Source organism: Chiroxiphia lanceolata, chromosome 1, assembly GCF_009829145.1.
Source record: "Chiroxiphia lanceolata isolate bChiLan1 chromosome 1, bChiLan1.pri, whole genome shotgun sequence".
In the NCBI taxonomy this organism is placed as follows: Eukaryota; Metazoa; Chordata; class Aves; order Passeriformes; family Pipridae; genus Chiroxiphia; species Chiroxiphia lanceolata.
This window is the reverse complement of record NC_045637.1, coordinates 5,868,920-5,891,669: the sequence shown is the minus strand read 5'-3', so window position 1 is coordinate 5,891,669 and position 22,750 is coordinate 5,868,920. Positions and strand designations below refer to the sequence as shown.

General features: G+C 41.6%; 1 protein-coding gene across 1 annotated transcript in view; it reads right to left on the bottom strand.

Moving 5' to 3' along the window:
• Positions 1–22,750, bottom strand: part of COL22A1 (collagen type XXII alpha 1 chain) — a gene marked incomplete at its 5' end in the record, with an annotated part of 204,959 nt that overhangs the window by 141,668 nt on the left and 40,541 nt on the right. The window contains 1 exon segment of the mRNA XM_032713141.1: positions 11,141–11,215. Coding sequence (XP_032569032.1) covers positions 11,141–11,215 — 75 coding nt within the window.

Here is a 22,750-nt window from a genome sequence, read left to right as displayed (position 1 = left end):
ACTGATGCTATCATCATTCAGTGCCCTAGTCTTTCTGGTATGCTGGCAGGAGGCAGTCAGAAAGGCCTTTTCCTCTTCATTGATGATCAGCTGCATGGGTTGGTGAGCTGCCTGTGATTACAACACTGGGGTCAATGACAAAGCAGCCAGACACAAAATTTTCATATTGTTCCAGCAGTAGGTGTCATTTGTTTGCTCATGGCAATCAGGGCAATGGAGAAGGCTAGAGTCAAAGAACCATAAAATCATAGTACCAGAGAGTCACAGGGTCATAGAATGGTTTGGGTTGGAAGGGACCTTAAAGATCACATAGTTCCAACCCCCTGCCATGGGCAGGGGCAACTTACACTAGACCAGGTTGCTCAGGGTCCCATTCAGCCTGACTCTGAACACTTGTCAGGGATGGGACATTCAGAAATTATCTGGAAACCTTTTCCAGTGCCTCACCACTGTGAATAATTTGTTCCTTATATCTAATCTAAACCTACTTTCTTTCTCCTTGAAGCCATTCTGCTTTGTTCAATCACTACATAAAATGTCTTTTAAAATGTCTCTCTCGGCTTTCTTGGCAACTCTCTTTAAGTACTGGAAGGTTGGAAGAAGATGTCCCTGGAGCCTTCTCTTCTCCAGGCTGAACATCCCCAATCTCTCAACCTGTCTCCATAGTAGAGGTGCTCCAGCCCTCTGATCATCTTTGTGGCTTCTGCTGGACTTTCTCCAAAAGCTCCATGTCATTTTTATGTTGGGGAACCCAGAGCTGGATACAGCACTCCAGGTGTGGTCTCACAGGGGCAGAGAAGAGGAGCAGAATCACCTCTCTTGACCTGCTGTCCACACTGCTTTGGATGCAGCCCAGGATGTGGTTGGCTTTCTGGGTTGCAAGTGCACATTGCCCAGACATGTTGAGCTTCTCATCCACCTGCAACCCCAAGTCCTTCTCAGGACTGTTCTCAATACATTCTCTACCCAGCCTGTATTTGATCTTAGGGTTGCTCTGACTCACATGCAGCACCTTGTACTTGGCCTTGTTGGTCCTTCTGAGGTTCACAAAGGCCCATTTCTCAAGTCTGTCAAGGTTCTTCTGGATGCCATCCCTTCCCTCCACTGTGTCAGCTGCACCTCATAGCTTGGTGTTGTCGGCAAAAGTGCTGAGGCTGCACTCAATCCCACTGTCTGAGTCACAAAAAAAATGTCAAACAGCATCAGTCCCAATACCAAACCCCGAGGGACACCACTCGCCACTGGTTTCCACTTGGACATCAAGCTATTGACCACAACAGTTTTAGTGCAACCATCCAGCCAATTCCTTATCGAAATCCATCTGTTAAATCCATGTTGCTCCAATTTAGACACAAGTATATCATGCAGTGTAGTGTCAAATGCTTTGCACAAGTCCAGGTAGATGAGTCTTGCAGCTCAGGTACTGTTTAGACCTGTCTCATTGCAAATGTTTGTAAAAAAAGAATTTGAAAGAAAGTAGCTGGCTGGAATAAGTTTTTTCCAACTCTCTCTGGCTGTCAGAAGAAATAATTTCCAAAGACTTACAAAAGATAAGAGTTCTGTCTTCTTGCACTGTTTATTCCACTGTATTCCAACTCTCCAGCAAAGACAGAAAGAAGAAGGAGCAGCTTATTTTTACATGGATAATTCACCCCATATTCAGCACTCCCAGCAGTTTGATTCATCAGCAGCAGCCATCAGTGGTTATCTGACTTATACCCAAAGCATTAACAAATGAACCTCTAGAGGAACAAACCAGAGATTTATTGGCTGCCCACAAGCCCTACATGAAGCAGTGAAGTGGAGGTTAAAGGAGTTGTACAAGCCATTAAAAAAAATTAGTTTCCTAAATTTTACAAGAAGCTTGCAAGGGAATTTTGGAACTATAAAACTTTCCGAAGCCTATAGATTAAAGGCCTCGAGAGTGTTTTAAAGAGGTGCTTGCCATTAACCAGAGTACCCTTTGTGTCCACTGATGTTACAGCTGGGATTTAAGTAGCACTTCATGCTGACCTTTCTTCTCACCAGATCCCCAGATTTCAGTAAGGAGAGAAGCTATGAGCTTAAGCTAATAATGAGGCCTTGCCGAATCACGTGGGACAGGTCTTACACCAATATGAAGGAGGTATTTTCCAGCATTTGTTATTATCTTCTAGGTCTCACTCAGTAAGGTGGCTTAGAGCACCTTATTTTAGACAATCTCAATTTTATAAAAATTATAAATCAGATTTACCCCCAGTCCATGATACCACCATTTAAGCTGTTGGCCTGGTTTGCTTTCTCTGTTCATGACACTGGAAGACACAATTTATACTTTTCCTTGGCCCGAGCAAAGAAGCAAACCACAAGTCTCACACAGGCCACAAAAAGAGGTTGATCTCAGCTCAAGCACTAGTCAACATTTGGGATTATAAGGAGCAGAAACCTTATTTGAGACATATAATGGAGTTATACTTCAAAAAGGAGCAAGCTTCCAGAGGTAGTGAGGCAGGTGAGTAGGCAGCCACTGGAGTGAAGTATGGGGCCACTGTTTCAGAAACATCAGTCTAAAGCTTCAGCTGAAAACAGAGGGGACAAATACAGCACTTGATACCCTTGCACAGGAAAGAAAAGATGGTCTTTCAGGAAAGACAAAATGGACATAAACCAATAAGAAAATTTGACCAAAGATTCAGCACGAGAGAAAAGAAAAAAATGGAAGCAAGTAAGTAAATACACATTTCTAGCCATCACAGCTGGTATAAAGGCTGTTGTAATCTATCCCCCAGACTGCTGTAAAAACAGGAAATAAATTCATGTGTCTGAGGCAGCACCTTTCAACACCTGATCTCATGTTAATAACACACCACTTTATGTGATGCATTGTTCTGTTTATCTGCATCAGTCCCCTTGTTCTCTTTTACTCTTTTACCTCTCAGTTTTTGAGCAGTTGCAAGTGGTATATTGAACGACACTGAAAGCTGGTTTTGACACCGAACTCTTCCCCTCATTATTGAAAGCTTTTTTTTGTGTTGAAGTCATTTCCATTTTCTCAGTGATGGACGCTTGGCTTGGTGCCATGAGCCTTCTTTCAACTCCTTTCCTGCTCCAGTGATTTACAAGATTAAATAGGAGTTCATTATTCCTTTGATGCCCTTGTATGCCAGATAGGCTTGCACTAGCCAAATTTACCAGGACTGTTTGTATGAGGTTCTGGTTTTAACTAGTTCCTTTGTTTTAAAGGCCTCTTTTGAGTTCCTCAGGTGTCAAGGTGCTCTGTGTTCCTCCAGAAAGCCACAAAAGGGCACATCTGCAAACTCATCCCTTGAAATAGCCTTGGGAAGGGCAGGACTCCACACCTCTTTGAATATAGGTTTTATTGGTAACACCCAAGAGGACTGTACACATATAGCTGAGACAAATGACAGCAGGTAAGTGTGTAGGAGCCCAGAGTGGCAGGACTGATGAAGTCAGTATAACTAGCAACAATTCTTACTTCTTGCTCGTACAAGAAACTAGTATTATTTTTAGTGTAAGAAAAGATATTTGAGGAAAAACTTCTTACTAAGACCCGCTAGATTCTCCTTGTCAGGATGTCTGGGCTATGGGAAAACTGCACCAATAAGCTATTCATGAAAATAAAAATATTCCCATTAAGTGTGATGAACAAGGCCTAATAGGAAAGCATGTAGAGACTGCTCTTTAAGAAAGTTTAGTGGTTGCTTATGTCAGTCAATCACTACAAAACAGATAAGACCTACCAGTATCCCAAAACCTGGCCACAGCTCTCATTAGAGAGCATTCATATCAGACAGACTAATTTAACTCTAAGCATTGGGAGCAGTTTATTAAGATTCTATATATTCCTTCTTCTCATCATGCGTACCATCATCAAAAGCTTACACTGATGAAAAATCCATGGAATGGTTTCTAAAGTAGAATTAAGCTAAATTATTTGGACTAAGAAATACCTGAAAGTATCTCATGGATAGACAATCTATTAGTCTTTTTATAGCCAAAGGACTGGTTGACTCTTGCGCTATGAACAGTCAAAATTTAGATTATTTTCTTTTCATCAACTTTAAATACATAAATAAGAAAAAGACCTGGCTTGTTTAACTTCTCAGAGAAAGAAAATACTGTTAGTTAAAAAAAAAAAAAAAAGGCCTTTAGGGACAGATTTATTTTTATTTTGTTTAATATGCAGGTAGATCTGAATAATTCATGTGCACACTCCTGTGTAGGGTTAACCCTTGTTAAACTTTTTGTGTGAATGCAGAAGTCAGAATTTGTCACTGCTGACACTCAGACCAGGGAAAGCCTTTCACAGGGACTGCTCAGCTGTTACCAGTTTATTTCCTGCAGTAGCACATTTTTAAGTAGTTTCAGCATTCATTCTCCATATTTCCTGATGTCTTTGAACAGCTCAGCCAGATTGCCTGCTCCAGCACAGACCTGATGCCTAGATTATTCACAGTGCCAGAAGTCCACTGAGGTCCGTGATCTCGGGTAATAGCTACCTCTCTGACCATACTAAGAAAAGGATTCACTTAAAACACATTTTTTTAAATCAGAGAACTCACTCCAGTTTTATTGGTGACAGCATGGCTATGCACACTTTGTAGGATGCTCTAGTATTTCCAGGCTCCTAATCCCGATGCACACTTTGGTGACTCCCCACTCCCTCTCGGGGTGACTGTACAATTTCATTCCCCAGTTCTTTACTTTCTATAGAAAGGAAATTCCTTGACACACAAACCCAAAAGAAACCAGGGTCTCCATGCTGGATAGCTGGGGAATCTGGACGCTGGACATGCCCCGGGGCACATCTAATGCACATGTTAGAGCCAGCCCACAGGACACAGTGGCTATGCTTAGAAGTCACAGATGACTTATTGGTAATTATTTGCCTGCTTGAACTGGTTTTCTTGGAGTTACTGGGTATTAACATGCCCTTGAACATGAGTGAACCATTTGTCAATCTTTGAAAAACTTCAAAGACCTTTTAAGTGGAGTGATCTAAGTTATAGTGTTGAGACTACCTATTGTACAGTAGAATCATAGAATCGCAGAATACTTAAGGCTGGAAAAGGTCTCTAAGATCATCAAGTCCAAACATTAATCCAACACTGCCAGGTTCACCGCTAAACCCTGTTCCCCAGGTGCTACATCTACATGTCTTTAAAATCCTTCCAGGGATGGTGATTCCACCAGTTCCCTGGGCAGCGTGTTCCAATGTCTGGCCATCCTTTCAGTGAAGACATTTTCCCTGATATCCAAACTAAACTTCCCCTTGCATAACTTGAGGCCCATTTCCTCTAGCCCTGTCACTTGTTATCTGGAATGAGAGACTGACACTTACCTCGCTGCAACCTCCTCTCAGGTATTTGTAGAGAGCAATAAGGTCCCTCCTGAGCCTCCTTTTCTCCAGGTTAAACAACTCCAGCTCCCTCAGCTGCTTTTCATAAAACTTGTACATCAGATCCCAAAAAACAAGCCAAAAGGAACTTGATACGGTCACCTGCACTGCAGGTATCGCATCTTCCAACCCAGAGGACAAATCCACCTCGCAGCACAAGTCCAGCCATTTTCTCCAGCTCACAGGAGACTCAAATAACTGTTGTGACTAGAGGTAGAGGTCAGCTACTGCTTTCCCTATTTGCTTCTTACGAGATACAGCAGCTACAGCCAGATGTATCTCAGGAACCCAGTTTCAAATTCAGCTCAGCCCAGTTTCAAATTATCTGGGGGACTTCCTAAAGCAAGTGTGGGGGGAGGAGGAAATAAGAAGTCATGAGTCCTATCCCATTATAATTGCCTAGTGATGGGTCACTGAAAAACACGAGAGCAAGTTACTGTACCATGGCACAGCCAAACTTCATCCTTCAGCCTCACCTCCCATAAATGTCACAGCTGCTTCCAGTCCTGCCTGTGTGTCTAACTCCAAGGATGGAGAGGAGAGTGGCTGGTGTCTGCACAAATAACCAGCTCTACCATCACTGCACATGTGCAGCCTTTGATGGTGACCACTGCGTCTGTGCATCCACTGTCCAAAGACACGGATATGTTACAAATCTCTGCAGCTATTCATGGACTATCCACTGGCCTCTCTGGGGCTTCCCAAGATGACTGCCAAGTGCAAAGACAGGGCAAAGTGCCTGTCATACAGGCACCACAAATACACCTTTTTTTTCCCCAGGAGGACAGTGGTCTGATGTGCTCATTCCGCGGGTTCAGTAGCCTGAACACTCCAGTTTTCTCATAATACCACATGTTTTAGTGGGCAAATATAAATAGTCCCAGGGATATTGTAATTAGCTAGTGAGTCTGCAGCATCTCTGGAATGTGAAGCCTGTGCTGCAAACCACAGGATACTGGAGACACACTGACAGTTAAACACAGCCACTGCAGTCTATAATTGGAGGGTACTAGTTTTACAACCAGTGCCTTCATTGTAAAATGCCCCAACACCCTTTATAGAGTTACAGAAAAACACAGAGGTCATAAACATGCTGGCATTTTGCTCATTGGCACGTGGAGGTTTTGGAGATGGGGAAGAGAGTTGGAGGCTGAGGTCAATCTGTGGTGCAACCCATAAAGCAATTTCTGCTGTTGTTCACACACGCAGCCTGTGTGACTACTTAGGAGTTAAAGTCAGGGCTTTCATGTTCCTCCCTTACCTCATTAACACTATCCAGTGTGGGATGGATAATGCCATGTAGTGATTGGAATTGTCCCTCTCCAGGGTTTATTTTTCTAGAACTCTGTGGAAATCACTGCAGACTTTCTTTACTTCTGTGGCAGATTACCCCTGAAAGCAACAGTCATTATCTGTTGAGGAGTATTATCTCCTCTGGTAAGTAATGCTCAGGACTAGAGCTCAGCTCATTCTTAATTCTAGGGATCATCCAGATTTCTGCAACCAAATCCCATGTCCTGCAGGTCTAATTCAAAATACAAATCATTCAAATGGGAAGTTCTAAAACCTCAAGAAGTATATCATTCTGAATAACTTTCACATGTTGTTTTGGTGTCATATTACTATTCATAAAAATACACAGCGGGCACATCTTCAGGGTCAAAAGGTTATCATTGTGTTTTCCTGCCTGGTCATGATCCTCTGTTAAATGAAAGTGACAATTCCTCATAATAAGAGATATCAAGTACTATAAGTGGGGTTTTATATTGAATACTTTAGGGTAGATGAGTTAAATCCTCTTTTGTCTTCATTTTTCTTTAAAAAAATCACAAAAAACCCCAACGAAAAAACCAAATGTAGCACCCACAAGAATGCTCTAAGAACTTTTCTTAAACCATCATTAAACATTGCTTTAAAATATCAGATTTTATGGAAAATAAATAGTGTTTACACTGATATTCTAACCAAGATTTCTTGCTTTCTTTCAAAATTCCCTATGTGATAATTCATCCAGGAATATTACTTTCTGAATTCATGTTATGTACTGTTAAGTAGATGCTGTTTCACTTCACTGCCAAAATTTGTATCAGTACTAAAGCTGCCTGTATACTCTTACCTCATGCAATCTGATTTCACTGTAGCAGCCCTTCCAGAATGCCTCAGCTAATGATTTTTTCTTTAAAAGCCTTGATACCAGGGGGTCATAGAATACAAACCTCGGCTACGAGAGCACTCATAACTATCCACTGCTGTTTATTTGTCTCCATTAGTACAACTTCACCTCTAGTCCCAGTACTTCATATCTCTGACAGTTTGAAATCTTCTTCTAACGCCTTGAATGTGTCTCTTAAATAGCTGATAGCCATTTCTTATTATTACCTTTGTCCTTTAGCTTGAGTGATTCCCCTATCTCCCTCCTGCTGTTCCCTGATCTATTTACGAAAGCGTTAGTATCTCCCCTTCCCACCTACACACTGCAAGGTTAGCCAAACCCAGATTTTTATTCACCTGTCTCTGTCTCCTGAACACACTAATAGCTCCTCAAGGCCAAATCCATCTTTCCTGAGCTAAGAAGGCTTCAGAGGACCCTTTTCTAGATAAGCTGTAACCAAAGGCCTGTCCAGTCTCATGAATTCTTCCCTACTTTGCCCTGCCAATAATGACCTTTGCCTTCTCCCCAGCTGTACAGCACTGTGATGTACAAACATCTACTGAGACACCATCAGTTTCCATAGTATGAGTTTATAGTCCTGTTATTGATCCATACCTACCATAAAAGGCCTTTTAGACTACTAGTCCCAAGTCAATTGGGAAAACTATCTGGTTTTGGGGCCAACCTGTTCCTCCTTCAAGGATATTTGATCTTGATCTGTAGAGTGGAAACTCACAGGAGAGATTAGACTTAAAACTAGACTCTGATGAAATTCACCACTACCTGCCCTCTGACTTGTTACTCCCTTTCCTAGAAACTTCATAATTGTCTCCCTGCCAGCCGGTTTCTGTCTCACTTTACATTTGTTAATCTCTAACCTTTTTCACTTTAGCAGTGACTTTCAATACAGTACTCAACAAATGCTTGCTGGAGCTCAGATAGGTGAGATTTACCTAGTCCTGTTTGTCTAAAGAAAAATAATCATCTGTCGTTTAAAAGGAAAATATCAGTTTAGAGTGTTGGCCCTCCTCCAGATCAGATGTGGGTTTTTGTTGCAGTTATTTGATTATGCAGGGAGCCACCCTCACTACCCTCAACCCCACTCTCAGCCTCTGACGTAATGAACTACCATATATCTTCAACCTCAGTCATGCCACTGTTCCCCTCCATGTCACAAAGTTTCTCCTTTTATAGCTCATTTTATGTTTTAACTTCTATTTTTGCTTCTACTGTAAAAATAGGAGCCTGCTGGGCAAAGATCAGTTCTGGTTCCAACTGGAGCACAAGGCACAGGTGTTACTTTCAAATCCTTGTGCATATGAGGACCTGGGTAGCAGAGGGAGAGCCTCCCCCTCAGTGCTGCATATTTTCCAGTTTAGCTAAAAGAAGACAATGATTTTCTGTTGGAATTGAACCCAGGAACCCAGAGTCTTCAGAAAATGCTGCAGAGTAATTAAGGAGCACATAAGGAGTGGAACAGCATTTTGGTCCTACATGACCCATCTCCAGCAGCACAATAACCCTTAGCAAACCCAGAATATCCATTCTACTTTTTCCAGGGAAGAGGCATATATTTTCCTAACCACCAGGTACAGGAACAGAAAAAAATCATCTTCTCACCATGTAGAAGCAATTAGGAGCCTTTTATAAGTACTCTGTATTGTTGGAATAATCACTTTTAATCAAATAGTGTAACTATCCTATTGTTAAACCACTGTATGGTATGGTGAACATTCACACTTTACAATGAACAGAGGTTCCTTAGGTCAAATAAATGACAGTCCTAAGCTATCAGCCTAACCAGATATGTTGCAATAAATGAAATTCTACTTAGGGAATTCCCTATTATAGGGAAAAAAAATTAATCAGTGTGATATTGACAGAGCTGGAACCGTTGCCCAAAGGACCTGTGGATTATTCATCTCTGAAGATACTTGAAACTCAACTATACAAGGTCCTGAACCACCTGATCTAACTGGACCTATCTTCAGGGTAGGAGTAGGAAAAACTTCCTTTGAGTAGGAAGTTGGACAAGATGATTTCCATGGGACCCTTCCAACCTGAACTAAAATACAGACCTAAGACTGAAAAGTCATCTTTAAGTTAAAATGCTGAATATTGACTTGTTTTATAGGAGGTAAGTGGGATTTGAAGATAAAAGGAAAAATAAATCAAAAACATTATGAAAGAGCCTAACTCTGTGTCTGTGTATGTATATATATACACACACAGAGATATATAAACATTACTGCATATAAGCATCTACACCTCACTCTACTCAAAACCTTTGTGACAGGTCTGAATTGGGATTCTTGTCCTTTATATTGCTCAACAGGAGATATATTATTGAATAGATGAAGTCTATTAATTAGCACTTGAATCAAAATTCAGATAATCACGGACTACATACAGGCAGCCATTTCCAACTCCATTCTTCTGAAAAGAATCACATAGAAGATGATCATCTGAGAAGGGACACAATCCTTCTACTGATTTTGAGCAGCACTTTCACTGGAAATAGGTTCATTCAGAATCAGTAGGGTTATTGTTGAACAACTCTGAAGTTTGCCCAGCCCAGGGACAGGAGGACTGTCAGGACAGGTTAATTCAAGACCTATCAATAGACAGCAGTTCAAAATAGGTGTTTGGGGATTATAAGCTTGGTCTTCATGACCAGAAAAGATGTTACCACCCACCATTATCACAGGCTTTGATGTAAACAGGCTTTAGCAGCCAAAATAAGTTGCCTACAGACAGCACAATTGGAGTTGACATTCTATGCAGGCAGCAAAAATCCTCCAGTGAAAAAACTGCGAGTAGCAAAGCTGTCAAACATTGACCATTTCTACTCCTAATCAAGTTGCAGAAGAGCCACTGCAGTGACTTAAGTTCTTGGGTCAGTCACAGATATTCCCAATACATCCTTTACAGGCATGTTTTGTCTGCCAACAGCTCAGTCTTGGGGGACTGGAAAAGAGGAACAGTCCATGCATATATCTGGCAGATTAAGCCCTTCAACTGGCTGAAAAGATATATCAGAGCTCCCAAAAAAAGCAGAGATGTCACCAGACTGGCTTTTCTTTTGATCTTTCAGTAGTGCTCACAAAAAAGATTCTTTTATATCTATATCTATATATCTATATCAATCTATCTATCTATCTACACATAAGCATTTCTTCAGTGGTTCATCCATTGTACTTGGCTTTCCCACAACAATCACAGGTCAAATAAATGGACATTAAAACTCACTAAATGTAGACTGGTAAAAAAAAAAAAGTGATCTCCAAGACTTACAGCACTCCTCTAGCTACTAAAAGAAGCTTCATATATATTTTTTTAATTTTAGTCATATCAAAAGAAAGCTTTCTATTAATTTCTTGTTGATTGTCAACAGATAACTCTTTTACAGTCCAACAGTTTCTAATATACTTCTCCACCACTGAATACGTGTTGGAATAAATATAAATAAATGGATAAATTGGAATAAACTCTAACCAGGAAAGGTGTAATGAATCAGAGCATCACACCAGAAACATACAGTTATACTATTTCAGTTCCCAGAGATACAGCAGAGGAGATTATCTGTTTACCTGGAATCTCATCAGTCCCCCCATTGGTGTGTTTGAATCGATCTCCTTCCACGTGGACATTTGGACACAGGACATCTGAAAATAAAAAGGACCAAGAAAAAATTATGACAAGGAAAGACATAATTTTGGAAGCCACAGAAATAGCAAAGACTGATCCTCTGGCTTTTGTTCAAGACTTGCACATGGTCCCTCAGTAATAATTCTACCTCAGTCTCTGCACATCCTAAATACCCTTCCTCTCTCCTATTCCCTACCTGCATGATGGACAAAAGACCCAATGTACTGTGTCTGGGTTTGAACCACTTTTTTCTGACTGACTAGACAAGAAGACAAGCAGAATAGATGACCTGAGCCTTTCCCTTAGCTAGGACGACACTCCATTTTTTTATCTTTCTCCTGTCTGTAAACTTGCATGAAAGTCAGAAAAACTTAAGAAAATATAGAATGTCACTCTACTCCCAGCTTGGTTGGAAGGGAAGTTATGAAGGTCCAGTTGACATTAGGATACTGTTGCAGAATGATTCAAATTTAGTAGTAGAATGGCTAAGGCTTAGTAGGAGAGTAGGCCTAGAGAGCAGCACTCCAAAGTAGTAGGTTAGCAGCCTTGTTCGTGAGAATGGAATGTACTGAAGAGGTAGGAACAATAATCAAAAGATTTAGCCAAGCATGTATATAACGATTTGTTACCTTAGATACAGTAAGGGTTTGCTGAACAGTTTCTATGGGGTTTCTATGGAGTAGGACAACTTAAACAGATTTATGATTAAAAGTAGATGATTACTAATTGTTATCAGTATGAAATATGAGTTTGTGTGTGTAACTAAGTGTAACTGCTTACAAGTAAGAACTGCACGTAGACATGTTTGTGTAAAGGTATAAAAACTGAACTGAAAATGAGGGTCTTCGGAATCCTGACTTGGGACGCTAGTCCTCAGGTTCCCGGGGCCCCGAATAAAGCACCCATAAACCGGCACTCTGTTGGTTTGTGTTTTCGTTACGGGCAACAGTTTTCTGGCGACAACCAGATGGGATTCCGGGGGTAGCTGGGGCGGCTCACGAGCTGATCCACTCCATGCCGGCAACCAGGTGATTTCTGGGGAGACATCGACCCGTGCCCGACCCCGCGCCCGCCGGACAACCATCCAGGTAAGCCCGGAGGTGCTTTATTCTTTCAGGTTTGTTGGTTGGGAGCCTGCCCATAAGACGGGACCGTGAGTTTACCCGCTGGGTTGGGCAAAGGTTTTATTGGGAAGCCTAGGCGCTGGTCGTAAGACGGGGCGAAAGCCGCGCTGAACCAGCACTTGTCACTCATAGCGAGACTTGACAAGTTGGTATAGGAAGGTATTGGTTTATACTGTTCGTATCGAACTGTTTACTATTTGTATTGTACTGTTTGCTGTTCGTATTGTACTGTTTATTGTGTGATTGTACAGTGTGTGTGACTATGATGCCTTTTAAAACCTTTAGGGCACTATCTTGTGCAGAAAATGATATCCCTAGCGATTCTCCGCTTGGTTGCTTGTTAAAACATTGGAAGGAAGGAAATTTCGGACAGGAGTTAAGTAAGAGACAATTGATTGATTATTGTAATAATGTATGGCCTCAATATGAAACAGAAGGAATGCAGTGGCCTAGGAATGGTACACTAACTTCGGAAATTATAACCCCTTGATGCAAAATTTACGAGAGAATGAGAGGTGGAATGAAATACCGTATTTAGATTTGTTTTATTATTTGGAACGTAAGACTGAATGGCAAAAGGAATGTGGTATGTTGGTGTTAAAAGAATTAGATGATAAATGTATAGGATGTCAAGAACCAGAGGAAGATGTGTTTTTGTTAGTCTCCCCCAGCATAACTCCAAGTGCGCCCCCGGGAGATAGTTTCTCTTCACGTGGGAGGGCACGATCACCCACCATGCCCCCGTTAGAATCGTCCTCGGATAAGGAAGTAACGAGAGGGCGAGAATGTGGTTTTGATAGAACTCCGCTAGCAGAACGGACTCGGAGGGGGCGAAAAGAAAGGGGAAGGAGTAGAGAAAAGAGACGGGGAGGGGGAAGGGAGACAGACGTTTCGCCCTCACCCCCTAGATTGATGGCCCCTTTGCGGGAAGCAGTTGGGGCAGCGGGGGGAACAGTAAATGATTTCGTGCTGCAGGAAGGTCCCGAGTGGGATCGGAATGTGTCTGGAGATTATAAAAGGTTAAGAATTTACCAGGAATTATCAGTAGAGGGAGAGTTGACAGAATTTAGAATAGATATTGGAGCTAGTTTTTCGGCAATGAATAAATTGATGGGGCCATTAAGTGATTCAACTGCATGGGTAGTAGGAGTTTCAGGACAAATAGAAGAGAAGACGTTTCTAAAACCCCTAGATATCAAATTTAGAGGAAAAGAGATACCGCAGGAAATAGAACAGGCTGTAGTGCCTTGGGTATGGGAAACAGGGGTCCCTGGAAAATCCAAAGCTGCTACTCCAGTTAGAATAGAATTAAAAGAAGGAGCACAACCTGTTAGAGTGCGACAATACCCAATTAGTTTAGAAGCTAGGAAAGGAATAGCCCCAATGATCTCACAGTTTCTAGTTTTAGGGATATTAAAAGAATGTGAGTCAGAGTTTAATACTCCCATTTTTCCAGTAAGAAAGCCTAATGGTAAGTATAGGTTAGTACAAGACTTGAGAGCAGTAAACCTCATTACAAAAGATATCCACCCAGTAGTAGCAAATCCCTATACTTTGTTAACATCTGTTTCTGAGAGATTTCAGTGGTTTACAGTGATTGACTTGAAAGATGCCTTCTTCTGCATACCACTGGCACCAGAAAGTTGGAAGATTTTTGCCTTTGAGTGGGAAAACCCAGAGACTGGACGAAAGCGACAGCTTACTTGGACTCGATTACCACAAGGATTCAAATGTTCACCTACAATATTCGGTAATCAGTTAGCAAAAGAACTTGAAGAATGGAAGACTACTCAGGTAAAGGAATCTCCTTTTTCATATATAATACTTCAGTATGTTGATGACATCTTCCTGGGAGCTACAGAACAGGGACTCTGTCGTCAGTTAACCATTAAACTGTTAAACATGCTGGGGCAAGCAGGCTACCGGGTTTCAAAAGAAAAGGCTCAACTAGTAAAACAGAAAGTTATTTATCTGGGATGTGAAATTTCTCAAGGAGTTCGGCGTTTGGGTGCAAATCGTATACAAGCAATATGTGCTATCCCAGTACCCCGAAATAATCAAGAATTAAGATCTTTTCTAGGAATGGTCGGATGGTGCAGGCTGTGGATTCCCAACTTTGGGCTGACTGCCAGACCATTATATGAAGCAGTAAAAGAGCCCAAGCTGACCCGGGGGACGAAGCAGGAGAAAGCATTCCAGGAACTGAAAAGAGCCCTCCAGGAAGCACCTGCCCTGGGACTACCAGACCTAACCAAAGAATTCCAGCTTTATGTCTGCGAGAGACAACGAACAGCTTTAGGAGTACTCACTCAGCGGTTGGGATCCTGGAAGAGACCGGTGGGGTATTTCTCCAAACAGCTGGACGCAGTAAGTGGGGGATGGCCGGGGTGCCTCAGAGCCGTGGCAGCGACGGTTATTCTAATTCAAGAAGCACGAAAATTGACTCTGGGGAAACACATGGTGGTGTACGTGCCCCACATGGTCATAGCAGTTTTGGAACAAAAAGGGGGGCATTGGCTCTCCTCTAGCCGTATGTTACAATATCAGGCTCTGTTAAGAGAGCAAGATGATGTTGAACTGAAAATCACTAACCATCTCAACCCAGCAGAATTCCTTAGGTCTACAAAGGAAGAAGGTGTCCTGGAGCACGACTGTGTAGAGACCATTGAACAGGTCTACGCGAGTAGAAAAGACCTGAAGGATGAACCACTGACAGATCCTGACTGGGAGTTGTATACTGACGGATCTAGCTTTGTGGAGAATGGCACCAGGTATGCTGGGTATGCAGTGGTCACTCTACAAGAAGTGATAGAAGCAAATGCGCTACCCCCAGGTACGTCTGCACAAAAGGCCGAAATTTGGGCATTGGTGAGAGCTTTAATACTAAGTCAAGGAAGGAGAGTTAATATATGGACTGACTCCAAATATGCCTTTGGAGTAGTTCATGTTCACGGAGCACTTTGGAAAGAGAGAGGACTTCTTACTTCTCAAGGGACATCAATTAAACATCGAGAAGAAATTTTACAATTGCTAGAGGCAATACACAAGCCTTCGGCAGTGGCAATAATGCATGTCAGAGGACATCAAACTGATCCCGGACGAGAATTTCAAGGTAATCGACAGGCTGACCAAGCGGCTAAACAAGCCGCCAGAGAGGTATGGACTCAGATGGCTCTTTTACCCGTTCGGAATAATCCAGCAATAGCATATATGGAAGAAAAACCATATTATTCACAAGAAGATGAGAAATTAGCTCAAATAACAAAAGCAAGGAAAAATATTAAAGGGTGGTACATTACTCCCATAGGACAAGTAATCTTACCTGTCAGAATAATGAAAGCAGTACTCGAGATGGAACATAACAAGTGCCACTGGGGTGCAGAAGCAATGGTAAAATTTCTGAAAAATGAGGTTCTCTCAAACCAGATGTTAACATTAGCAAAAAGGGTAAATGCAATGTGTCCCATGTGTATTAAAAAAAACCCAGTGGTCAGAAAACAGGTACAAATGGGAAAGTTACAGATGATAGGACAGTTACCAGGAGACTATTGGCAAATAGATTTTTCTGAGTTGCCTAAGGCCCAATCCTATAAGTATTTGTTAGTATATGTTTGTACCTTTTCAGGATGGCCAGAAGCCTTTCCATGCAGGACTAATCAAGCAAAGGAAGTAGTTAAGACTCTTCTGAGAGAAATTATTCCGAGATTTGGGGTACCTCTAGGGTTATCATCTGATCGAGGGCCACACTTTACCGCAGGGATAGTGCAAGAAATATCTGCTATATTAGGAATAACATGGAATCTCCATACACCATGGAGACCGCAATCTAGTGGACAAGTAGAGAGGATGAATCAGACATTGAAGGGTCAATTAAAGAAAATTTGTCAAGAAGCAAAAATCCCGTGGCCCCAAGCGCTACCTCTTGCCTTGCTGAGAATCAGGATTAAACCCAGGGAGAGAATAGGAGTAAGTCCATACGAAATATTGTATGGCAAGCCCTATCATGCAGCTACCTATCAAGGGGATCCTCATGTGGTGGGGGATCAAGCAGTGTTTAACTATGTGTTATCCTTAAATAAAACTCTCACAGCCCTCAGAGGAGCGCTGCAGTGGAATCGACCTCTGCCCCTGGAGAATCCGGTTCATGACATTTCTCCAGGAGACCAAGTCTATGTGAAAAACTGGTCAGTGGAACCGTTAAAGGAAACATGAGACGGTCCTCGCCAGGTGATAATGACCACTTACACGGCGGTGAAGGTCGAGGGAATCGACAATTGGATCCATTACACCCGAATCAAGAAGGTTCCAGTCTCGTGGTCGGTAGAACCTCTCTCACCTACAAGGATGGTATTTCGAGCCAACCATTGAGGATCGTAGTATTCCTGGGGTTGATGAGTTTAGCAGAGACCACCGTGAGAATTGAGACCCCAGATCCTTATTTATTTGTACCAGAGTACACTGATGTGAATTTAACCTGTCTGTTTTCTGATGACCAGGGAGCTGAATTAAGAGATGTTAAAGTCAAATGGAGATGGAGAGATCAAGATCGAGCCATGACAGAAGGAGTGACGACAGTTTGGGATGCGACACAACAAAAAGGTTATACCGTCCTGCAGGTACCCAAAGTGTCTAAAGCTATGGAAGGAACATATATGTGTGTAGTTTGGATTTGGGAAAGTTTTGATTATGAACATATAGAAATACGGACAATAAACACGACCCAGAAAACGGTGACCAAAGTGCGAGTTATGCCCACTAGGAAACAATTTGACATGTGGGATGGTCCTCCCTTAAAAATCAATTGTGCCTTCCAATTTGATAATTGTCAGAAATCAGTTAAAGTAAAGTGGTGGAAATTGAATATGACAAATCAATCTTAGGAATCACAAAATCAAGGAGTTAGCTGGTGGTCTAACAGTAAGGGAGGTAAAGGGTGGCTGAATATTTCTGATCCCAGAGTAGGAAAAACAGAGGGTACATTTCTTTGTGTGGTCTCATGTGGAAAAGAAAAAGATTACGGGATAAGGACAGCAGTGGCCGTACCACATCAAGGAGTAAGAGTTAGACCAGAACACAGTGTTTACCCGGCCCAGGAAGGAAGTGATCTGACTTTAAGTTGCAAAATTTCAGAAGGACAGTATTCTGAATATGGGTGGTGGTTTAAGGGACAGAACTTGAAAGTCGGGAAGAGACATCAGATTGAAAAGAGGGCAGATGCAATAGTTTTGAAAATCAAAGAAATACGAAGAGGAGAAGATGAGGGCCAATATACTTGCTGGATAAATAGAGAAGACTGGTGGGATACTGGAATTACTGTCGTCTACATAAAGACTGAAAGAACAACCCGGCAAGTAAGTAACCTGCAGATTCCAGATCGAGAAGTAGAACAAGAAAACCTAGTCGTAGGCCTAATTCGTGATTTTGGGAGAGTACAGAATGTCACAAAAATCACTGCATGTCTCCCTATGCCTTATGCTGCAGGAGACCCAATCCCATGGGGAATAATTCCAGTGCCAGAAATTCCTAAAGTGTTTAAGAATACTACATGGAATTGCAGATTTGTAACCAAAACATGGAATGAAATGACAGATGCATGTTTATTAAAAGACAAAATGACCAAAAAACAATGTGAACAGATGCCCGGATTTTTCCGATGGGTAGTAGTTGGGACATGGGTAACAGGCGAAGACATTGGCCAATTAAAGGGATCTTGTTTAGTTACAGATTTGGTAACATACCCCTGTTCTAAAGTTCCAGTTCAAATAAAACGAGAAAAACAAGAAGAAGTATGTCAAAATATTACTAGCTCTACAACTATGGAGGAGTGGCAAACGATTTGGGGACCCAGCCTACTAGAGACTTATAGTTATATTGGAAAAGTACACTGGTGTATTCACTGGAAAGGGAAAAAGAATCAAACTTATTCTGCAGGAAATAGAGGAAATCATAATTGGAGGACAGAAACACGTACAAAGGAGAATTGGAATTGTATTCGAATATACACATGCGATACCCCAGACGATGAAATAGGCTTGATACCAGTCAAAACACTCTTGCAGTTAGGATGTGAATGTCGAGGATATAATCATACTATTAAAGGATCTGTGAGAAACATTGATTGTCGTACCACCACCGTTAGGAGTCCAGGAAATTTAGTGTGGGTAATGGGGCATGGCCAGTGGACCACCCACATGCCAATAGATGGTCCTGTTGTGCCTGTCACACTAGGGATACCTACTCTCTGTCCATTCTGGAAACAGGATAAGTTAACATTAGTAGAAATACAACCACGGGGAAAAAGAGAAATTAGTAAGGACATTGATGACTTGAGGTTGGGAGATTGGCATGAACCATCAGCAGGAGTTAAATTTGGATGGGTATTAGAATCTTTGTTTGCACCAATCTCAACATACCGAAACAGAGAGATGTTGTTTAAATTAATGGGACAAACTGAAAGGTTAGCAGCGGTCACTAAGAAAGGACTTAAAGATCTAAATTTACAATTACAAGCCACCACTAGGATGACAGTACAGAATCGAATGGCTTTAGATTTAATCCTATTAAAGGAACACAGAGTCTGTGGATACCTGCATGCAAAGGACGACCATTGTTGCGTGCACATCCCAAATGTCACTCAAGAAGTAGAGAAAGATATTAGTCAATTAGAACAAATTGACGAAAATGTTCATGAATTACAAAAGGAAGCAGAACACAATTGGATAGGAGAATTATTCAGCTCCCTAGGTCTTCATGTGTCAGGATGGATATCTTCTGTTATCCAGTACGGAATATTGATTGTAATAATTATTGTCATAGCCATGATTGTTTATAAGTGTCTTTTAGGAATGATTGTAAAAGAAGGTCAACATATGAGACGCATCATGAAAGCCATAACAAGAAAAGAAGTAATCTCACCGCAAGATGGATCACCTCCTGTTCATCAAGAAACTGCAGCCTGAAGATTGCTACATTTGAGCATCCTTGCAGGAAAAGCCTGAAGAATGCTCAAAAGGGGGGACATGTTGCAGAATGATTCAAATTTAGTAGTAGAATGGCTAAGGCTTAGTAGGAGAGTAGGCCTAGAGAGCAGCACTCCAAAGTAGTAGGTTAGCAGCCTTGTTCGTGAGAATGGAATGTACTGAAGAGGTAGGAACAATAATCAAAAGATTTAGCCAAGCATGTATATAACGATTTGTTACCTTAGATACAGTAAGGGTTTGCTGAACAGTTTCTATGGGGTTTCTATGGAGTAGGACAACTTAAACAGATTTATGATTAAAAGTAGATGATTACTAATTGTTATCAGTATGAAATATGAGTTTGTGTGTGTAACTAAGTGTAACTGCTTACAAGTAAGAACTGCACGTAGACATGTTTGTGTAAAGGTATAAAAACTGAACTGAAAATGAGGGTCTTCGGAATCCTGACTTGGGACGCTAGTCCTCAGGTTCCCGGGGCCCCGAATAAAGCACCCATAAACCGGCACTCTGTTGGTTTGTGTTTTCGTTACGGGCAACAATACTGCCCAAAATTTTCACAAAGGACAACTCCTACACAGAAACACCTCAAACCTGAAATGCTGTGAAGGAAAGGAAATCCAGAGCTCAGAACAATGAAGTGACTTTATTCACAAAAAGGTCCCACCACAGGAGGGTGCCAGGGACAAAATGTGAGACAGACTATCCTATATCTTACTGTGTTATGTGTGATTCCCATATTAACACTCCTCCAGGACCACATGTCTGTTCCTTGAGGTTGTTCAAGAAGAAAGAATTAAATATGACTGAAATGTTGAAAAATATTCACCCCATACACACGTCTCAAAGAGTCATGAAAATACCCAGCTTTTGTCAGCCATTTCTCATGCTCCCAATTAGTGTCAAAACAATCACAGACAAATACTTTTCCACAGAGAACTGTCTATCCACCTCTTTCCTGCCATACTTTTGAAATCACTTTTATTTATGCTTTGTTTTCCCAGGTCAATAGGTAATTGTAAACAATAGGGACAGGTAGTTCAAGGAATCAGTTTAAAGAGAATATAAAATCTTGTCTATACCATAAGACCATATATATCGGAATAACAACAACAACAGTATATCAATATATATAAAAGTATACAAATATTATATTATTTATATATAAGTATATATATCGGACTTATTAGAATGGGTCCAGAGGAGGCCACAAAGATGATCTGAGGGCTGGAACATCTCTCCTGTGAAGACAGGCTGAGAGCTGAGGTTCAACCTGGAGAAGGGAAGGCTCCAGGGAGACCTTACAGCACTTTTCAGTACATAAGGGGGAGCTTACAAAAGGAGAGACAGAGGCCTTTCACATGGGCAGACAGTGATAGGAAAGGGGAAAATGATTTTGGACTAAAAGAATAGAGATTTAGGTTAGATATTAGGAACAAATTTTTTACTGTGAGGGTAGTGAGGCTCTGGCACAGGTTGCCCAGAGAAGCTGTGGTTGCCCCATCCCTGGAAGTGTCCAAGGCCAGGTGGGATGGGGTTTTAAGCACACTGGTCTGATGGAAGGTGTCCCTACCCATAGCAGGGAGTCAGAACGAGATGATCCTTAAGGTCCCTTCCTTCCAACCCAAACCATTCTATGATTCTATAATAAAATTGCACCCCTGACTTCTTACCCTTTAAACAAAAGGTTGTCCTTTCTCTGATTTAAAAGACAACCAGGTGAACACAGCCAAGTCCCCCCTCTTCATTCTCCCAGTCGCACCCATGGTAACACACACATCCTCTGCGGTTGCAATACTCCTCTTGATACAGATGGTATTTTCTATCCTTTCCACCTGGTGCTTGGTATGTTATTCCTTAGGTGTTATTAATTGTGCTTGCAAGAGCCAACTGCTCCCTAAGGGATGGGGAACCAGGAGAGGAAGGTGACCCAAGTCCAGGCAACACCCTCATCATTGGGGTGCAATCTAACAGGGCTCTCTGAAGATTTTCTACAGAAGGTCTGCCTTGAAATCCTTTGTAAAGATACATCTGAAATCCTGAGGAAAAAAATAGACTTTTCTGAGGGCATTGACAGCAGGTACTGTATCTCTCCCCCTGCTTTCTGTCTCCTTGTAAAAAAATCCAATATTCCACAAACTTTGCTTAAGCCTAGCAATGAAATATTTTTTCTGTTTTATTGTTCTAATGAATTTTTGGTCCAGTTTATTAGCTGCAGATGAAGCATTCACATCTCAGTGGAGAGAAAGGGGACCCTAAAAGCCATTGCCAGAAGCTCCAACAGCCAGTGCAGCAGTAAAAGCGGTCAGATACATCCAGCCACCCCTTTGCTGCATCAGTGGGGGAGATCAGGCACTGTTTACTCATACGAGTGTGTGTTATCCATTGTTTCTATAGATAAAATTCAGAGTAGCCAATTTATTTATTTTCCTACCACACCAGGAACCAACACTGACTGATGCACAGGGTCATTTCATGTAAACTTCAGCCAGAAGTTTACATCTCTTTTGCCTCATGATGCTTGTTGATTTGAAAGCCAGGATACTTCTCTCAAACCCACTTGCATCTTTATTTTAGGCATGTGAAACCATGTGGCAGTTTCCCCTCCATCAGAGGGGAAGTCTCCATAACTTCCCAGCACAAAAGAGAAGATCTCCTCCACCAGATGAACTTTAAAAGTCTTTTTTTTTTTAAACCATCAAGACTTGTGAGAGCCAAAGTTAGGTTACTTCTACTCCTGTTCAAAACTAAACTTTGATTAGAAGTGTCATATGCCCCAGGCAGATGTTATACTGCTCCTTCAAAGTTTGGCTTTTCTAACAACTAATGCTGTTTTGGTTACAGGCACTGAGTCAGTGCAGTAAAAATCATTTCTGAGCCCCAGTCTTGGTCTGGAATAAATATGGCTATGGAATAAAATAAGTAATATAAGAAATAAAAACTTTTTGAAAAAATCACCAAATAAAGAGTAAACAAGTGGAAGACATGAATAAAATCAATGTCATTCACCTCTCTGGCCAGGACTCCTGAGAGATACACATGGAAGAATAAAATATCTCGACACAGCAGTGTACATCTTTATGTTACAAGGAGGCACAGTCTGAATTATAGATATATGAATTATCATTCCAATCTTTAATAGCATAGAATCATAGAACATGTAGAGTTGGAAGGGGCCCACAAGGATCACTAAGGTTAGAAAAGACCTTCAAGATCATCAAGTCCATCAAGTCCAACTCCTTGCCCTGCACAGGACCACCCAAAGAATCCCACTATGTGCCTGAGAGTGTTGTCCAAATGCTTGTTGAACTCTGTGATGCTTGGTGCTGTGACCACTGCCCTGGGGAGCCTGTTCCAGGGCCCAAATTCATTTTGGGTGAAGAACGTTTTCCTAATATCCAAGATAAACTTCCCCTGACACAACTTCAAGCCATTGCCCTGGGTATAAACA